At 35.2% G+C, this 18,495-nt stretch overlaps 2 protein-coding genes across 40 annotated transcripts in view; both read left to right on the top strand.

The window, feature by feature from the left end:
- The window catches only part of adgrl3.1 (adhesion G protein-coupled receptor L3.1), a 209,680-nt gene extending 199,421 nt beyond the window's left edge, over positions 1-10,259 (top strand). For 17 of the 39 annotated variants that reach the window (XM_087237159.1, XM_087237160.1, XM_087237168.1 and 14 more), the window contains 2 exons: positions 2,453-2,578; positions 7,642-10,259. In XM_087237159.1, coding sequence (XP_087093285.1) covers positions 2,453-2,578; positions 7,642-8,555 — 1,040 coding nt within the window. In that variant the 3' untranslated portion in view covers positions 8,556-10,259. Of the gene's footprint in view, positions 1-2,452; positions 2,606-4,978; positions 4,997-7,641 lie in introns of all 39 variants that reach the window. The other 22 variants (XR_015476579.1, XR_015476578.1, XM_087237172.1 and 19 more) reach the window with 4 other exon arrangements.
- The window catches only part of pds5a (PDS5 cohesin associated factor A), a 485,752-nt gene that overhangs the window by 397,672 nt on the left and 69,585 nt on the right, over positions 1-18,495 (top strand). The gene's annotated exons all lie outside the window — the stretch shown is intronic.

Below are 18,495 nucleotides of genomic sequence, written 5' to 3'. Positions count from 1 at the left end.
TTAAACTCACATCGGTTTATCATAACACTTTAATCTATCATTTCTATCTGCAATTGACAGCAAGAATAAAACAGTATTGTTGTCTGATTGACGAGCAGCACCTAATTATGTTCAAAAGAATTTAAAACGCCAAATGGGAGAAATTTATACCCCATTTCAAAAGCAAAAGATACTCTAAAAGGTAGTGTAATCTACACAACATTTAGTGCAGTATGTAGGCTGATTTGTACTTCTGCGTCAAGCGCATGCGTATGCTCCAGTGCAGCCTACGCATGGACACACAGCCCTCGTCGTGGCCGTCGGCAACGCTGACGCGCACCTCTCAAAAAATGTAACTACATGTCACAACGATGCATAGTGCAAGCTTTGAGGTCGGTCGGCTTGGTAGCGCTGACCAGTGTGGGTGGAGGTGAGAGCCACGCGAGCCTGATGGAACGACTGTTTACAAGTGTGGAGTCCCGTGAAGGAGCTCCTGATGGAGACGTTTGTTTTGTGTTTACCTTATGATTAAAGTTGTTGCACGTCCGCCGGTTCCCGTCTCAAAATGAGCGAGTTTGAGTCACTTTTACAATAAGGTAGCGTTCAGAAAAAAAAAAAAACAACAGCGAAGAAACTTGAGTCAGAGGAGCATAAACACTTACTGCCAGCTAGCGTTACGGAAGTACAGGTGGCCAGACTGAGGACCATCAGCAAGACTATAATCCATGTTCTAAATAAAAGCAACGGCCTGCGATAGAAGGAATATTCTCCATATTAAAAGGAGTTTTTGTCCTAACACCTTGAATTGATATATTAGAAATGGCTTTATTTCTCACAGGTGAACAACCAGATAAACTGATCACGTCAGGTACACCTCATGTGCTTTATTCAGTGTTTAAGGCTAACAATGTGAGTTTGACTGCCATTTTACATGACATTTATTGCCATATACTGAAAGCAGCTGCAGATACTCACCTCTTGAAAATAAAATTGAATATGAAATTGAACTTTAGATCTGTGAAATAATGCAAACCAACACATATCAGTGATTCAGCATGTACATTTTAAAATGTTAAAGAGGTGTAATATTTATTAATTAGATAATAAAACAACTAATTCTGGCACGTAACGCACATTTTCTGCGTTGTTTTTCAGATAAACTAGAATGTTCGCTTGGCATGTTTCTCACAGTAAATATCTGCAAACCTATTATGGTACTTTAATACTTTTATGCTATAGAAGAGTCAACTTACATACAGCACATTTAAAGTAACTAGGTTCATTTTAATTTAAATAAAATTTAATTAAATATTAATCTACTATTTTGGATGTTTTTCTTGTTTTTTTGGTGCATTTGGGCAGGATTTGTACCATTTTTGGGCTGGAAAAATTCAGCTACTGTATATCTGGCGACACTGGCAGTGGGGGCCCCTATAATTGTCACCACCTTTCACCCCACTTGCGACGACCCTGCTTACACAACATCTGTCTGTCAGTGTTTGTCATTTTTGCCACTTATAAAGTTTCCTTTAAAAATCTACTGTTTACCATGGACACAAACATGTCAATAAAGAGTGTTTGACATGCGGCGTGAAAGAAAACAATGAACACAAACAGAATATTTTATTGTCATTTCCAGTCAAGCTTTACATTCCACAAAAACCTGACAGTATTTTTGTGTGTATGTTTGTTTTGGATACATAAAGACTTAGCAAGACAAATGATGCCCACTGTTGGACACTGTTAGTAGACAAGTGAAACAAACTAGCAAGAGGATGGAAAGTGTTTTACCAGAGCAGCTGAAAGTGCCCGTAGATAAAGAATTGTCAGAGTGTGTGTTTGTTTCCTGGAAGAACGAAGAAAAAAAGAGGAACTGCAGAAGAATCTGGAACACAGAAGAAAAGCCATCCAACTTCCTGACCCTGGAGTCCAAATGGATCAGACATCTGTGTGTGTGTGTGTGTGTGTGTGTGTGTGTGTGTGTGCATGCTCATGTTCTGCTTATTCTCAAACCCTTCCTGCCTCTGTTATGTCCAAGCGCTAATATGATTTGCTCCTCTGAGCTCCTTTGTCTTCTCCGTCCTGTGTAAACAAGAATGTGAGCTTTTAAAAGTCATCCAGCGACATCAGAGCCCAAGCCATGAAAAAAAGGCTCCCAATCAAGGCACACTGGCAAGGCAAAATGTCAAACATCAACAGCTGTCCAACATAAACACGCTCTATGTTGAGCTGATATTACAGTCCGCATGGGAGGTTTTACATTCCTGTCCAGCCCAACTAACATGCTGCGACTGCTGATGTTTAAAGCTGTTTGAACACGTTTACTGACTTACTGTCGTCTGCATCATTCTAACTGTTTATTGTGCATCTTTTTTCTGTCTCTTTGTTGCTCCTTCTTTCTGTCTTCTCTCAACTTCCTGCCTCCATTTCTGTCTCTCTCTATCCTTTTTCTCTCTGTTTATGGATGTTGTAGGTACCATGGCTAACCATCTCATCTCCAATGCTTTGTTACGTCCTCATGGCACTAATCCTTATAACACACTACTGGGAGAGTCTGCTGTGTACAATAACCCTACTGCCAACATGTTCAACACCCAAGGTTTGCCTTTCACATACACATTCACAAGCTGCAATTCTGTCTCAGAGTGACAACTGTGAAGGGAATCTGGCGGGTCTCCTTTAAAAAAAAGTGTTCATTTTTGCAGTTAAAGCAAAAATAACCTTCTGTCTTCATTTTTTTAAATACACAAATTATTTGGATAGCCATTTCTCAACTAATTGCTCCATTCTATATGGTAAAAGTAAACTGGGACATACAGTATTTGAAATATGCTGTAAGATATTAATAATTTGTATTTAATTATTTGTATTTTTATATATTTGTGTAAATGTTCCTATTATAAAAGTGTACATGAAGATTTTTGATGCAAAATCCTTTAAATGCCGTCAGATATTTACTTCTAAAATGAGCATTTTGTGTGTTGGCTCAGTAATTTTACTTGTGCAGTAACAAATAAGGTATTTTCATTTCATTTAATGTGTAATAACACAACATAGTAGGCTGGAAAAAATGCCTGATTTTAGAAGAAAATTTCAGACTTCATTTAAAGGTTTCTGGTTTGCGATTTATTAAGATTACATTTCCTTGGATTTTACGTTTTTAATAATAATGATATTTTACACTAGTTTGTATTGTAAATATCACTTGAATTCATGGCAATTGGACATATTAAACAGTATACTACACTCAAAAATACTTTAGATTAAATGAAATAACAATTTTGAGTTTTTTGGGGGTACAACATAACTGTTTCATGTTTAATTCACTTAAATTTGTGAAAACTAATAAATTAACTTAATTCTTTCGTGTTGTCCCAATACAATTTAATGGAGTGGAACCTAATGCATTTATACACTACCTGACAAAAGTCTTGTCATCAATCTCAGTTGTAAGAGCAACAAATAATATCTTCACTTCTTGTTGATCATTTGAAAGTGGCAGAAGGTAGAATCATCTGTCGAACTGCATCCCAAACATCACAGACTCTCAGAGAAATCAGTCAAGTTTGGTGAAGAAAAAAATCATGGTTTGGGGTTACATTCAGTATGGGGGCGTGCAAGAGATTTGCAGAGTGGATGGCAACATTAACAACCTGAGGTATCAAGACATTTGTGTTGCCCTTCACCTTGCAAACCACAGGAGAGAGCAAATTCTTCTGCAGGATAGTGCTCCTTCTCATAATTCAACCTTCACATCAAAGGTCCTGAAGGCAAAGAAGGTCAAGGTGCTCCAGGATTGGCCAGCCTAGTCACCAGGCATGAACATTATTTAGCATGTGTGGGATAAGAAGGAGGAGGCATTAATGATGAACCCAAATAATCTTGATAAACTCTGGGAGTCCTGCAAGAACGCTTTCTTTGCCATTCCAAATGACTTTATTAATAAGTTATTCAAGTCATTGCAGAGATGTATGGATGCAGTTCTCCAAGCTCATGGGAGTCATATAATTTTTTTTTCCACAGCACAATGACTTTATATTCTATACTGTACATTATTTCTGTTAAGTGACAAGACTTTTGTCTAACAAAGTCGGACCTTACTGTCCTAAAGAAATCATTAAAAATAATCAAGGCATGATTATATTTTATTTTGGTAAAATGAGCATATTTTAGAGGCATTTGCCTTTCATATAAGCCACTTCTGATACCAAATGATCAACTACAGTAAAAGTCATGTTATTATGTGTTGTTCCTAAAACTTGGATAAGTGACAAGACTTTTGTTATTTAGTGTATTTACATTTTTTTTATTTAATTATATTTATTAAAACAACTTTTTTGTTAAGAATCTCCTAAAGTACCTATAACCAATCAAATTAATGGATTATTCATTCATAATGCAGCTGTAAATCAAAGCTGTGCTTAGAGTAATTGTACATGGTCCTGTGTAAATAAAAAATGCAGTGAATTCTTTGTTTTTGTTTTTTTCTATAGGCAATAAATAAAGCCTTCAGATTAATTATTTTTTCTTTTTTGCTGTGATTTTTAGTAAAAAAAAAAAAAAGTTTGTTCATTTTTGATATATATATATATATATATAATTCTGTTTTTAATTTAACTGTGTTCTGTATCCTGTTGTTACCTTGGGAAATAAAAAGTGTAAAAACTTCCTCAGACGACACAGTTCTGTCTGTACACATGCTTCAATACAGACACACGCTTTCAAAAATAGCTAGGAAATCCATACTTCCTGTGTCTGTTTAATGAGCTTGTTTATGTTGTTTCTATGTCCATCTGTTCTGTTTAATAATTTGGTGGTAAAGGAACATTTCAGCTTAGCATCTGTCCTAAACTCAGCAGGTTAGCGTTCAGTCACTAATGGCCGTCACAGCCTGAGCTGAATATAATACTTCTCCCTCTCTCTCTATGGACGTGTTCCATAAGCATTTATGTGTGTAATCATTCTCTCTCTTTCTCTCTTCTTTCATGCGGGTCTGCAGCCTCCTACAGAGATTCAAGTATGATTCATTTACTTTCACAACAGCTCCACGTTTATAATATATTCTCCTTTGCGTCTCTCTTCTTTAATCTTTCCCTATTTCTTATCCCTCCCATTCCCTCCTCTGCTCCTTCCCCCGTTAAACCCGCATCCCTCCTGTATTCATCTGTTTCGCTTTTGATAAACGTTAATATCCTATTTGATAGCATCTTTCATGAAGCACACCGTATAGTATATGAACTGATTCATATTACAAGCAATCATAAATAGGGTGTGTGCAAAATATTTAGGTACACTTTAGTTTTAGCTGTTATTGTGTAATTATTAAGTTTTAAGGAATATTATTAGACAACACACAGTTAAGTCAAAGACAAGCCCATTTTAGTAAATGTAAATAATGATAATAATTAAATATATATATACATTTGAAGTCAGAATTATAAGCCTCCCTGAATTATTAGCCCCCTTGTTTATTTTTCCCCCAATTTCTGTTTAACGGAGAAAACACATTTCGAACCATAATAGTTTTATAACTCATCTCTAACAACTGATTTATTTTATCTTTGCCATGATGACAGTAAATAATATTTAACTAGATATTTTTCAAGATACTTCTTTACAGCTTAAAGAGACATTTAAAGGCTTAACTAGGTTGATTAGGTTTAACTAGGCAGGTTATGGTAATTAGGCAAGTTGTTGTATAATGATAGTTTGTTCTGTAGACTATCGAAAACAAATATAGCTTAAAGGGGGCTAATAATTTTGACCTTTAAATGGTTTAAAAAAATGATAACTGCTTTTATTCTAGCAGAAATAAAACAAATAAGAGTTTCTCCTGAAGAAAAAATATTATCAGATATACTGTGAAATTGTCCTCGCTTTGTTAAACACCATTTGGGAAATATTCTAAAAAAAATCAAAGGGCGCTAATTATTCTGACTTTAACTGTATATTTTGTGTGTGTGTGTGTGTGTGTGTGTGTGTGTGTGTGTGTGTGTGTGTGTGTGTGTGTGTGTGTGTGTATATATATATATATATATATATATATATATATATATATATATATATATATATATATATATATATATATATATATATATATATATATATATATATGCATACATACAGTTGAAGTCAGAATTATTAGCCCCCCTGAATTATTAATGTCCCTGTTAATTTTTTTCCCCCAATTTCTGTTCTGTTTTGGGAAGATTGTTTCAGCACATTTCTAAGCATAATAGTTTTTAAAAACGTATTTCTAATAACTGATTTATTTTATCTTTTCCATGATGACAGTAAATAATATTTGACTAGATATTTTTCAAGACACTTCTGTACAACTTAAAGTGACATTAAAAGGCATAAGTAGGTTAATAAGGTGAACTATGGTTTGTTCTGTAGATTATCGAGAAAAAAAATAGCTTAAACGGGCTAATAATTTTGTCTCAAAAATGTTTTTTTTTTTTAAATTAATAACTGCTTTTATTCTAGTCGAAATAAAACAAATAAGACTTTCTCCAGAAGAAAAAATATTATCAAACATACTGTGAAAATTTCATTGCTTTGGTAAAAATCATTTGGGAAATATAAAAAAAAAAATCAAAAGGGGGCTAATAATTCTGACTTTAACTGTATGTATGTATGTATGTATGTATGTATGTGTGTGTGTGTGTGTGTGTGTGTGTGTGTGTGTGTGTATATATATATATATATATATATATATATATATATATATATATATATATATATATATATATATATATATATATATATACACATACACATAGATAGATAGATAGATAGATAGATAGATAGATAGATAGATAGATAGATAGATAGATAGATAGATAGATAGATAGATATAAATATAGATATAAAATGTTAAAATAGAGATGAAATGTTCCATCATCATTCAGCATAACAGACTAAAACAGCGTTTTATCTAAAAATCAAACTATATTTTAGTACTTAAAATTTTAATACAACACTTGAATTAAACATTCTTATTCTGACAGGTAATTATTAAGATGTATAAAGGAATAAGTTATCATAATCAATAATATATCATAACATTATTATATTGTAAATGATTTAATGCTTCCTGACAATGTGCAATACCAGGTGGCTTAAAGAATTAAGTATAACTTATACATATTTAAAATGACCATTAATTGGGATAAGAATAAGTTTTTAATCATGTCATCAAATGGTTTTCAGTTACAAATTTATTCACAAGTTTTTCCAGCATAAACTAGTCAAAATAATTCAATGCTATTGCTAGATTGAATGCATTTCAGTGGGTGTTTTCTCTAAAGCTGTATTATAGTCATTGATATTTGCTCCAAAATAAAAACAACATTATTTATATCTTTTGTTTAGTTATAAAATATAATTTTTTATAGATTATAAAATTAATACATTTTATTATTTCTTTAAATTCTTAAAAAAAAGTTTTTCATATTTGACCTCTTTACTGTAGGGTTAGACATAGATCTGGTTTAGGAATTGTTGCATGAAGTTATGAATCTTCTGGTATTTCTACATCAAGTACATATCATAAGGACATCATGGAATGAATCTCATAATTTCATTATGTATCTGCCAGATGTATTTTGCTAATGAGGTTAAGTGTGATTGTAATTTGTGTATTATTTCCCGTTGCAGAGGGCATTCTCAACAACGCACGGGACTCCAGCGTCATGGATACTCTGCCTCTTAATGGCAACCATGGCAACAACTATGGTGTGGCAGCAGGAGATTACCTTACCTACAGTTCCCGTGGCAGCGAGCCACCAACTACGCTTGAGAAGAAGATCCTGAAAGAGCTGACGGCGAACTACGCTCCTTCATACCTGAACACACAGGAGCGACAGGGAAAAGCCCACCAGGGCACCCTGACAAATAAACTCAACAACCATCTGGCCAACGGAGGCGTCGCCGGGTCTTCGTCCATCCCGAAAGACGATGTCATGGTGCTCGACAACCCTGGAGCGTTTCATCGGCATGATGACGGGGGTGGGTTAAGTCTGGAACTCATTCGGGAGGAGTCACAAGCTCCGCTCTTGCCACCGCGACCGCCCCCTCCTGAAAACCACGCCCCCTTGCACACGTTCACTGCCCATCGGCGCCTCCCACAGGAGAACAGCGAGAGCTTTTTCCCCCTTCTCCCCAATGACACACACTCTTCCCACACACACACTCCCCGTGCGCACACACACTCTCCCCTCAGAGACTCGCTTTATACCAGCATGCCCACGCTCACCGACCTCCCGCACGGCACTGATGACCTCATCAACGGTCTCCATGACGATGAAGACGAAGAGGAGGAAGAAGACGGTGAGGAGGAAGAGGGCAGCGAGCTGCACTTGGCCAACGGCAAAGGGGTCATCATGGAGTCGGACGACGTGTACTACAAAAGCATGCCCAACCTGGGCTCCAGGAACCACATACAGGAACTAGAGAGCTACTATCAGATGGGACGTGGCGGCAGTGACGGGTTCATCGCCCCACCTGAGAAAGAAGACTCGTCGCCTGAAGAACAGCCACCAGATCCTTCACAACTGGTCACCAGCCTATAGACACTGACGCACGCGCACACACATCGTCACTCAGCGCGTGTGTGAGTGTGACACAATGCACAAGGCATGGGATAAACTACCTACTGCACTGCTAGAGAGACTGATTCCAGAAAGCCCCACAACTCCAGTTCATACAAGTCACCAAATTCCAGCTCCAGTTAGAATCAGTAACCAGAACTAGTAACCCATTCCTACGCTAGAACAAGGACTACCGCATGTAGGCAGGTCTCATAGACCTTTTTTCTTGTCAATTTCGTTGGAAATCCGCTGAGTAAAACCCTTTTAAAATCTGGAGACGTGGACAAACTTTTGCTCCCTTGATCATTTGCTCTCCTCGACCTTCATCCAGCGGCCGCGTGATTTTCCTTGAAGCTCTCCGTGGATAGCAGAGAGCCTGTAAACAGACTACGGAAAACTAGCTGCCATTTTAGATGACCGTGTATGATAATGAGACCACCGACCTAGACTCTGAACTGCATAAAACCCACAACAACTCTCTAGACTTCTCTGTGATTCTCTGCTGCACACATTCCTTCTCGTTTAGCACCGATCCGGAAGTCATCTAATCTTCAAAACCGAGGACGCATCTTGTTTTCTTACGTTTATTTTTCAGTAATAATCTCAGTTATGGGAAAGGTAATCTTCACTAAATACAAACAAATGGAACATTTTGTCCATGTAAAATGTACAGATTCCCGATATTGCATATGATCGTATGCGTTTCATGTTTTCGACATATTTTGCCCCCTGTATGTGTTTTTGTAGACTAGACCAATCCCACAATGCTGTGCCGGTCCTCCAGAATACTATCCCTTAAAGACACAGCACACGTATCGACATACACACTCTGGTTTGGAAGGATGACCATGCTTCCTTCTGTATTTTTCGTTCAAATGCAACACTTTGTTATTGTAACTCTCACTGTGTCGATGATAACCAAGAGACTCTGGGAAAGTGGCTGTTTCGTGATTGGAAGCTATTGCAGATGGGATCCCAATGATGCTGGAATGTCGTCATGTCACGAATACCAGAGTGTTTACGCTTGTACATGCCACCTTTTATAAGAGCAGGAATTCCAGATACGTGTGTGTTGGCACAGCTAAAAATGTTCTCAGGCTAAAAGATGGTCTGTTTTTGTGACATATCGAGTCTGTTTTTAACGGTTTAATCAACATAGAAAGAGAAGCTAGTGAGGTAAAATCGCAAACGAAAGTGTGGTCTGGGGAAATTGTGATTAAAAATCATGCGTGAACTCATAAAATAACCATGTAAAAGAACAGACTAGAGTTGTTTTGGAAAATGGAAACAACCTTGTAAAGGTCGGTTTCTGAAACTACTGTTTACTTGTTCTCAAACTGAGACTCCCTGTAGCTTGCACATCTATCCCTTGTTAACCCACCCCGAGAAAAATTGACTGCATATTTATTCCTGTGATTCAGTCTTGTTTTTTTTATTATTATTATTTGTTATTTTTCCAACAGATCAGAAATGTAGGATCTTAGAGAGTGTCGGGAAAAGAAACGAATCAGCACTGAGACCTTTTTTTATTGTTATTATCATCAATATTATTATTACAATATCAATGAAATTATTATTTATTCTTTTCATATGCATTCTAAACTGAATGAACTCATAACTAATATTTGTTGTAACAGTGAAAGTTGTTTGCCAACAAATAAAATGACTGAATTAATATTTACAATATTTCACAGGGGAGCGGTGTGAGTTTCTGCTTCTTTTTAATTCGATTTTTCAATTATGCAGCGGCGGGACGAGGAGCGGTCATGACTCCTCTGGGCAGTTTTTCAGGGAAGGATTGTCATGGAGTAAATTGTACTGTGGATTGTGATTCTCTGTTGAAAATCCTGTTGGACTAGACTTAATCTCTGTCTGGGAAAGCAGCCGGAAGACTTTAGCAGTCCTTCATTCTATATCGTGACCCAGTTTCGGTACCGGCACCCAATCAAACGAGCTCGGTACCAATTAATTATGCACATCTGAGAAGAGCGCCAGCACAAACAGTGTAATTACGACCTATTGATTTCCATGTCTTTCCATGCAAACAGACACACGTCCGTCTGCAAACACGCCCAAATGTCAGACAGCCTGCGTGTGTGTGAGTGTGTCAGGGAGAGTTCGCTCTGCCAAATGTTACCACCTTCATGAATATTTATAGGCCGTTTTGACAGGCACTTGAGTATTTGAAAGGAAGGAAAGATGCAGTTTTCCCCCCCAAGCAGAATATATAGCTCCGTTCTCTAGAGCCCTGTCCTGCCTTTCACATGAGTGTGTGTCCTGTGGGCCGCCTATGAGATTGAAAAGTTGATTTTTAAGAGAAAAATATGTTCACCATTCAAACTTTTACAGCATAGATGTCACCCGAACTGAGAAAAGTTTGCTTATGACAACACCGAAAGAGTGAGGGGGAAATGATTTAGACAAGCGGTTCTCAAACTCTTTTTTTCAAGGTCCCCCAAAGGGTCCAACACAATATTTGAAAGGCATCCACACTGGATAAGATATTTCCTCTGGTATTTGTGCTGTAATTATGGCAATGCTGCTTGTCCTCAAACTTTTTATTATCAGAAATTTGGAGTTCTGATATATTAAAATCAACTGACAATGCATCATTTTTAAATCACAATTATGATTTATCAAAAACAAAGTTGATTTGCATTTTTAGTGTATAAAAATAAATCTAATTTGTAATTACATTAAAAATCGACTTTATTATTATTTTTTTACACATCAATTAATCAGTAAATTTAATTTCATTTATGTTGTGACACAAGATTAAATAGAATCTCAGAAGATTTAAAGATTAAAAAAATGTTTTTTATATAGTTTTTCTCAATTGCTTTGACTCAAATCTCATTGTACACAATAAATTTAGATCTTTGAACAATTAGCTTATTGATCACATCAGATTGGCATTTCTTATTGATTTAAGCAAATTGCTAATTCTTTGGCACATGTGTGCAAACAGTAAGTACAGTTGTCTGTAGTTTGGACAAAAACTAATTGCATATGACTTAGTGATCAACATTTATGAGTTAGTTCTCATTTAAACTGTCAAACTTCTCACAACTTCTCAATCATTTTTTATCGTGTAAACCATCACACACAAAACTATTTATTCAATTATCAAACAATTGTAAATGCACGTTTACACCATAAAAATTCTGATAAAATTGGTCTGCTAAATTGGTTAATCCCCTCTTGTGATTTAAACCATACATACAAACTATGTATATATATATATATATATATATATATATATATATATATATATATATATATATATATATATATATATATATATATATATATATTTATATAATTTTTTTTTTTTTTTTACACACACACATACACACAGTAGACAGAGAGAGACAGAGACGTGTATATATATAGACATACAGTCATACATAGTCACTACATTCACAATCCTTGGAGGAAGTGTAATCTCTGGCAAGAGCAACAGGATGTCCACCAAGAATAATTTTTTTTCATGGATGCTATTTTGTAGTTTTTTGTTTATGTATTTGTGGTACCAAAAGTAATATGAAGTATACAATAGAGTAATTGGACAAGCAAGATTGCGCTTTGTATGTAATACAGTTATACAAATGTACTGTATAAATTCAAATGTTCATTTATTATTATTATTTCTGTGTAATATTCACTCTTCTTAACAAATAGCAGATTTTTTTAACCCTAATTTTGATGGTTAACTGTCATGATGAAAAAACAACTAATCCTTTTGAGCAGTGTGGCTCACACGATGACAAATACACTTTTTGTTTTGGTGGCATTGACCTAAATACTGACAAAATAACTATGTTTTGAAGCATGAATCAAATGTTTTGGGTGAGTAACTATATTTTGCAGACATGCAATGAAGTTTTGGTTCAAGAAAACTGTTTTGACATTTACACTCTTAGTTTACATAATTTTGAGACTGTTTTAAAAAATTTGCCAAAGCAATTGAGAAAAAAACTGTAACGAAATGCACATTTTTTAAAATGCAGTTGGGTTTAGATCAGGACTCTGGGCTGCTATTTCCATTGTTGGGAAGTAACTAGTTACATGTAACAGCGTTACGTTATTTAATTACAAAATAAAAGTAGCAGTAATTTGTTACAGTTACTGAGAAAAATGGGTAATTAAATTACAGTTACTTGTTAAAATGTTAAAGATTACAAATGGGGTTACATCTAAAACATTTCTTTAAAAATCTGGGATATGTTGAATAATATTAATCTGTTGCTTTGTCTGTTTTTGATTTGCATGATGCCTTCTGCTAAGGCTATTTTTTAGAGCGGTGCTATTCTGATGCTTTTATAAATCCCGGGGGAACATGTCCTCCCTATAAATGCTTGAAAATGATTTAGTTGAAAATGTCCATTAGAAATTTTAAAGTAATTAAAAAGTAATCAAATGTAATTAGTTACTTTACTTTTAGAAAGTAATCGGAAAGTGGTGTAACTTATTACATTTTAAATAGGGTAATTTGTAATCTGTAATCTATTACGTTTCCTAAGTAACATCCCCAGCACTGGCTATTTCATTAGCTTAGTACTTTCGAAAAACTGCATTAGCTGTTTAGCTGTATGACAGGGGACCTGTCCCCTATCCTGCATGATGGATGCTGACTGATTGGGTGATGAACACAGTAAAGGAACCACATGATGCCAAAGGATTCACTGATAAACATTTGCATTGACACTATTTGTGTCTGTACAAAATGCCAAACTCATGCTGCAGAAAACATCCCCAATGCGCCACAATACAACTCCATCTTTCACTGACTTCTGCAAACACTTGGAGTTTAGTCTTTCCCCAATTTCAGAATGAACACTGCGTTTCCCCATCGAACCCAAATAAATTTACTGAAATGAACCTTGGGACCAGTTCTCTGTCAACATGTTTAAAAAATTTTCTAATGTAAATCACAGACTTGGAATGAATTCTCTTGCTTTGCCTAATAGAATTATTTTTAAGCTTTAACTGAACAGCCTATACAGTTGTAGGGTTTTATTCAGAAAGAATGAAAATCATCATATGCAATTGTTATTATTCTCTTTTTCACCAAAAAGGCGTAAACATTTTCCAATGCAGAAGTGTAGAGAACAGTTATGGCTTGGTTGAGATTTGTGTGGATTTCAGGGGGTTTTAAGGTGTGGTTTCATATTAATGCAACTCTTCATTGGTCAGTCTGAATGTCTCACTACTCGCTTTGGTCACATGGTCAAAGAGGAGACAAAACTTCTCTGACTCCCCTGCTATCTGTCTCTGTCTCTTTTTCTCTTTCTCATGTAACTTATTTATATTTAAGCTAGGTAATTAATAATAAATGTTTTTATCGTGTCTTTTATTTTGTAACTAATTCAGTGTAACCATAGCAAATTATTGTTTTGTAAAATTGTATTTTGTAAGTATTCTGTGAATTACATTTGATTTAACTTTAACACTTAATTGCTCTGTATATTGCAATTCTTCACCTAATAGCAAGGCTCTCCCACATAATCATTTTAACTGCACTTCATTCCATTTTTTTTTTTTTTTTTGTATAAGAGTGCAGAAGGATTGACTAGAAATATAGTTGAATCCCCATTTTTACAATTCATTTTAGAACGGCTTAGCATCTTGCAAAATCAGTGAAACTGTAACATTAGACTGGCAGTTAAATAACTGTAGGATAATTAAGATTACTGTGCATATTTTAGATGACAATAATTATTTTTTAAATGTAATGTTTTTTAAAGAAAAGTTTTGTGGAATTAAAAAGTGCACCTATACAGCTGTATTTTCCTTTTTTGACACATTAAATTTGTGGCTAAGAAAAACTTATTTGGTGTGGTCAGAGATAAATTTAGTAAATCCCTAATTTTGAGCCCTGAAAAGTCGTGACATAAAAACTGATTGCATTGGGACACAACCCATTTGGTTGTGCACACTGAGCAAGCTAATACACAACACACACAAGAAGTTAAATAAATGAGAAGGTATGTGGACAAAACAAAACATCTAAATCAAGTCATTTTAGCAAGTCAAATTTATGCATATACAATATTTTTTTCTATCAAGGAAAGTGTGACTAGTGAAAATGGCGAGTGGCTAGTAATGTTTGAAATCTACTAGCCACAGTGGCTGGTGATCAAAAAAAGTTATTGTCAACCCCTGGTTATGACCCTTCATGAACGGCTAAATACTGCTTGTCATACGCGGACACGATCTCACCCAGTCATTGGGACACAGCTTAACAGGTCTGCCTTGCCTTCGGAAAGCATGTGGTCTCATTAATAATTAAGAAGCAGGGTCTTCTCATAGGATAAGAAAACTCTGTTACAAATAATAATAAGAAACCTACGTTTCATCACTCCACTAGCAGATTCGCGATACGTCACCGATGTTGATCCCACCCCAATAATTATTTGCAGAAGAGGAAATTGGCTCAAAAATATCCAGTTTTCCCCACAATTAAAGCTGACAGGTGCTAACGTTGTCTTAACTGATGCTCAACACACAAATCTGTACAATTTTTTTTTAAGTACTCCAGGGTTTCTTGAACCTTTTGAGATAGCTTCAAATAGGACATAAGCAGTGACCTCAAATATATATATATATATATATATATATATATATATATATATATATATATATATATAAGTATTTGAAGTCATCCTATGAAACCTCTTGAAAAGTTTGCTGAGGCCCCCCAATGGACCCTTGGCCCCTGGTCGAGCAGCAGTGATGGAGACAGATGGCAGAGACTACAGTCCTCTGCCTTGCCTCCTTCTTGTTCGCCTTTGTCTCAGGTTAATTAAATGAGACTGGAGGAGATGTGGGCCGAATCACAGCATGGGCTCTGTGATCACTTAGTGCTGCCTGTGACATTTTTACCCATGCTGCCCACTCTAACATCAAAAGTGTTTTAAGCGCACATGCCCAATCTTGTCACACTGCACCAGACGGGAGTATGACATAAAAATACCCTCCCTGTACTGCCTCTGATTGTGTCCAAATTAAATCTACATTGTGAATATACATGCTGGATGTGGCTTGATAAGTCAGTGTATAATCTACCCCTCTCAAATGGGGATTTTGGCCAGCTTAGAGATTCAGAAGCCTTTCTCAACTCTATCGAAGGAGTAATATCAGACCAAATGCTGCAATTCATTTATTAAAGGTAGCTAAATATTTAAAGGAATTATGTACTGACAACACTCTAAGCAATTTAATATAGTAAAATATAATATAAAAATAATTATATAAAAAATTATGAATATCATAATAATAATAATAATAATAATGATGATGATAAGAAGAAGATGAAGAATGAGAACATAAGGAAAAAGTGTATACTGGTTGTGATGTCTGTTACAGGTTCCATAGTGTGCATTGAAAAAAATTTGTTACATTTTTCTGATATCTACTGCACACACGGAGTTCGGTCTTCCCCACTTTGATAATAAACACTACTGTTCTCTTATATTTCCGTAGTAGATAAGTGGCTTAGGTAAATTGAAACATTCTCCAGAAATAGTTTTATATGCTCATTTATAACCAGATGAATTACTCCTAGAGTGAAAAGCTCCATATTGACCATATTTGGAAGGGTCATAATAAATATTGATGAGCTCTGTTCTGACACTTAACACTCACTCACTCACACACACACACACACACACACACACACGCACAAACATAAATATACAGAAAATGCCTTTTTTCAAGATACCAGTTGTCTACCAATTTAAAAGCTTAACTAGTATAATTGGGCAATTACGCAAGTCATTGTATAATGATGGTTTGTTCTGTAGGCAATAAAAAACTGCTTAAAGGAGCTAATAACTGATTTTATTTTAAGCTATTTTAAAAAGAAAAAATAAATCACTGGAAGGCTAATCATTTTGACCAACTGTGTACATATATATATATATATAAATATATATATATATATATATATATATATATATATATATATATATATATATATATATATATATATATATATATGTTGGGGCAGCAGTTGAAATGAGACATTGCTTTTCTTATTTAGTTCCCACCAAGACAAGTTCTGTGCACAAATTCAAGCCTTTAATCTACAGTATAGCGCAGGGTTCGGACACCTGTAGCTTTCGAGCTGCATACAGCACTTTATACTCCCTGCTGTTGATCCCTGCAGCAAAGTAGATAAAACAACATGTATATGAGCTGTATATACAGTCAAGCCTGAAATTATTCTTACCTCTGGCAAATTCAGAATGCCACTTTTTGTTCAAAGGTAAATAACAACTGAGAAATATTTTTTTTCCACATTGATGACTCTTGTACATCTTCTTACTAACACCATGTCATTTCCGGTGAAAACAAATTTGCTGGTTGAATAAAATTACTTTAAATCTGAATTTGCTAGTTGTATGATTAAGGCTTGATATATAATTTTGGGACATATATATGTGAAGTTTATTCATAAACTAATTTTGAGAGGATCACATGCTTATGATTTATCACGGCTGGTCTCGTCTTTGTTAATCACTATCTTTCAATCGTATGAGCCCTAAGCTACTATAAATAACCACAGTTTTCAGTCCATTTTATCTTCGTTTGGAAGAAACCCTCCTTCCTCCCCTATTCTCCTCCTTTACCTCTGATCGGGTGGCACGGGGGCCCAGTGGTTAGCACTGTGAGCCCCACAGCAAGAACACTGCCGGCCCTGGTCCCACCAGGCCGGCGGGCGTTTCTGTAAGGAGTTTGTATGTTCTCCCTGTGTCCGATGATGGTTATATATATATATATTAATGTGTAATGACAATAAAGTTTAATTTAATCTAATCTAAAAAATCATATATATATATATATATATATATATATATATATATATATATATATATATATATATATATATATATATATATATATATATATATATATATATATTAGATTTTTTTAGATTAGATACAACTTTATTGTCATTACACATGTAAAAGTACAAGGCAACAAAATGCAGTTTAGGTCTAACCAGCAGTGCAATACCAGCAAGTGCAGGATACAGGTATAAGTTATAAAGTGCAGTTATAGAAAAACTATGGTGATATTTACAGATAGATGTACTATCAACACTATATACAGGTTGGATTAGCTATGAACAGATTTACAATATATGAATATATGTACAGGTTATTGGTATATATATATATATATATATATATATATATATGTGTGTGTGTGTGTGTGTGTGTGTGTGTTTGTTATTTATTCATTCATTTTCTTGTCAGCTTAGTCCCTTTATTTTTTCTGGGGTCGCCACAGTGGAATGAACCACCAACTTATCCTGCATATTTTTACACAGCGGATGCCCTTCCAGCCGCAACCCATCTCTGGGAAACATCCACACACACTCTACTGACAATTTAGCCTACCCAATTCACCTGTACCGCATGTCTTTGGACACTTGGGGAAACTAGAGCACCCAGAGGAAACCCACGCGAATGAAGGGAGCACATGCAAACTCCACACAGAAACGTCAACAGAGCCAAGGTTCGAACCAGCGACCCAGCAACCTTCTTGCTGTGAGGTGACAGAACTACCTTCTGCGCCACTGCATTGCCATTGTGTGTATTAATCTAAATTAATTAAATCTTTGCAAATAGAGCTATTTAAATCATCTGCTGAAATTATATTTAAATTGCAATATATAAAAAAAAATATCACAATGTTAGATTTTTCCGATATCATACAGGCAAAATTGTCTGTTTTGGTTCTGAAAATTCTGAACCCTGGCTTGCCATATTTTTGCTTGTCTTGTCGTGTACAAATGAGGTAAAAACTTCTTTGTGACAATGCAGATGATGGTTAAGGTTTGATGTTTAAATTTAAAATTCATATCACAAATACCCCAAATCATGAATAGAGGTCAGTACGGATCACATATCAT

The sequence above is a fragment of the Danio rerio genome, chromosome 1 (genome assembly GCF_052040795.2).
Source record: "Danio rerio strain M-AB ecotype USA chromosome 1, GRCz13ab, whole genome shotgun sequence".
NCBI lineage: Eukaryota > Metazoa > Chordata > Actinopteri > Cypriniformes > Danionidae > Danio > Danio rerio.
Note: the sequence above shows the minus strand (reverse complement) of the source record. Positions and strands in the feature narration are given on the sequence as shown.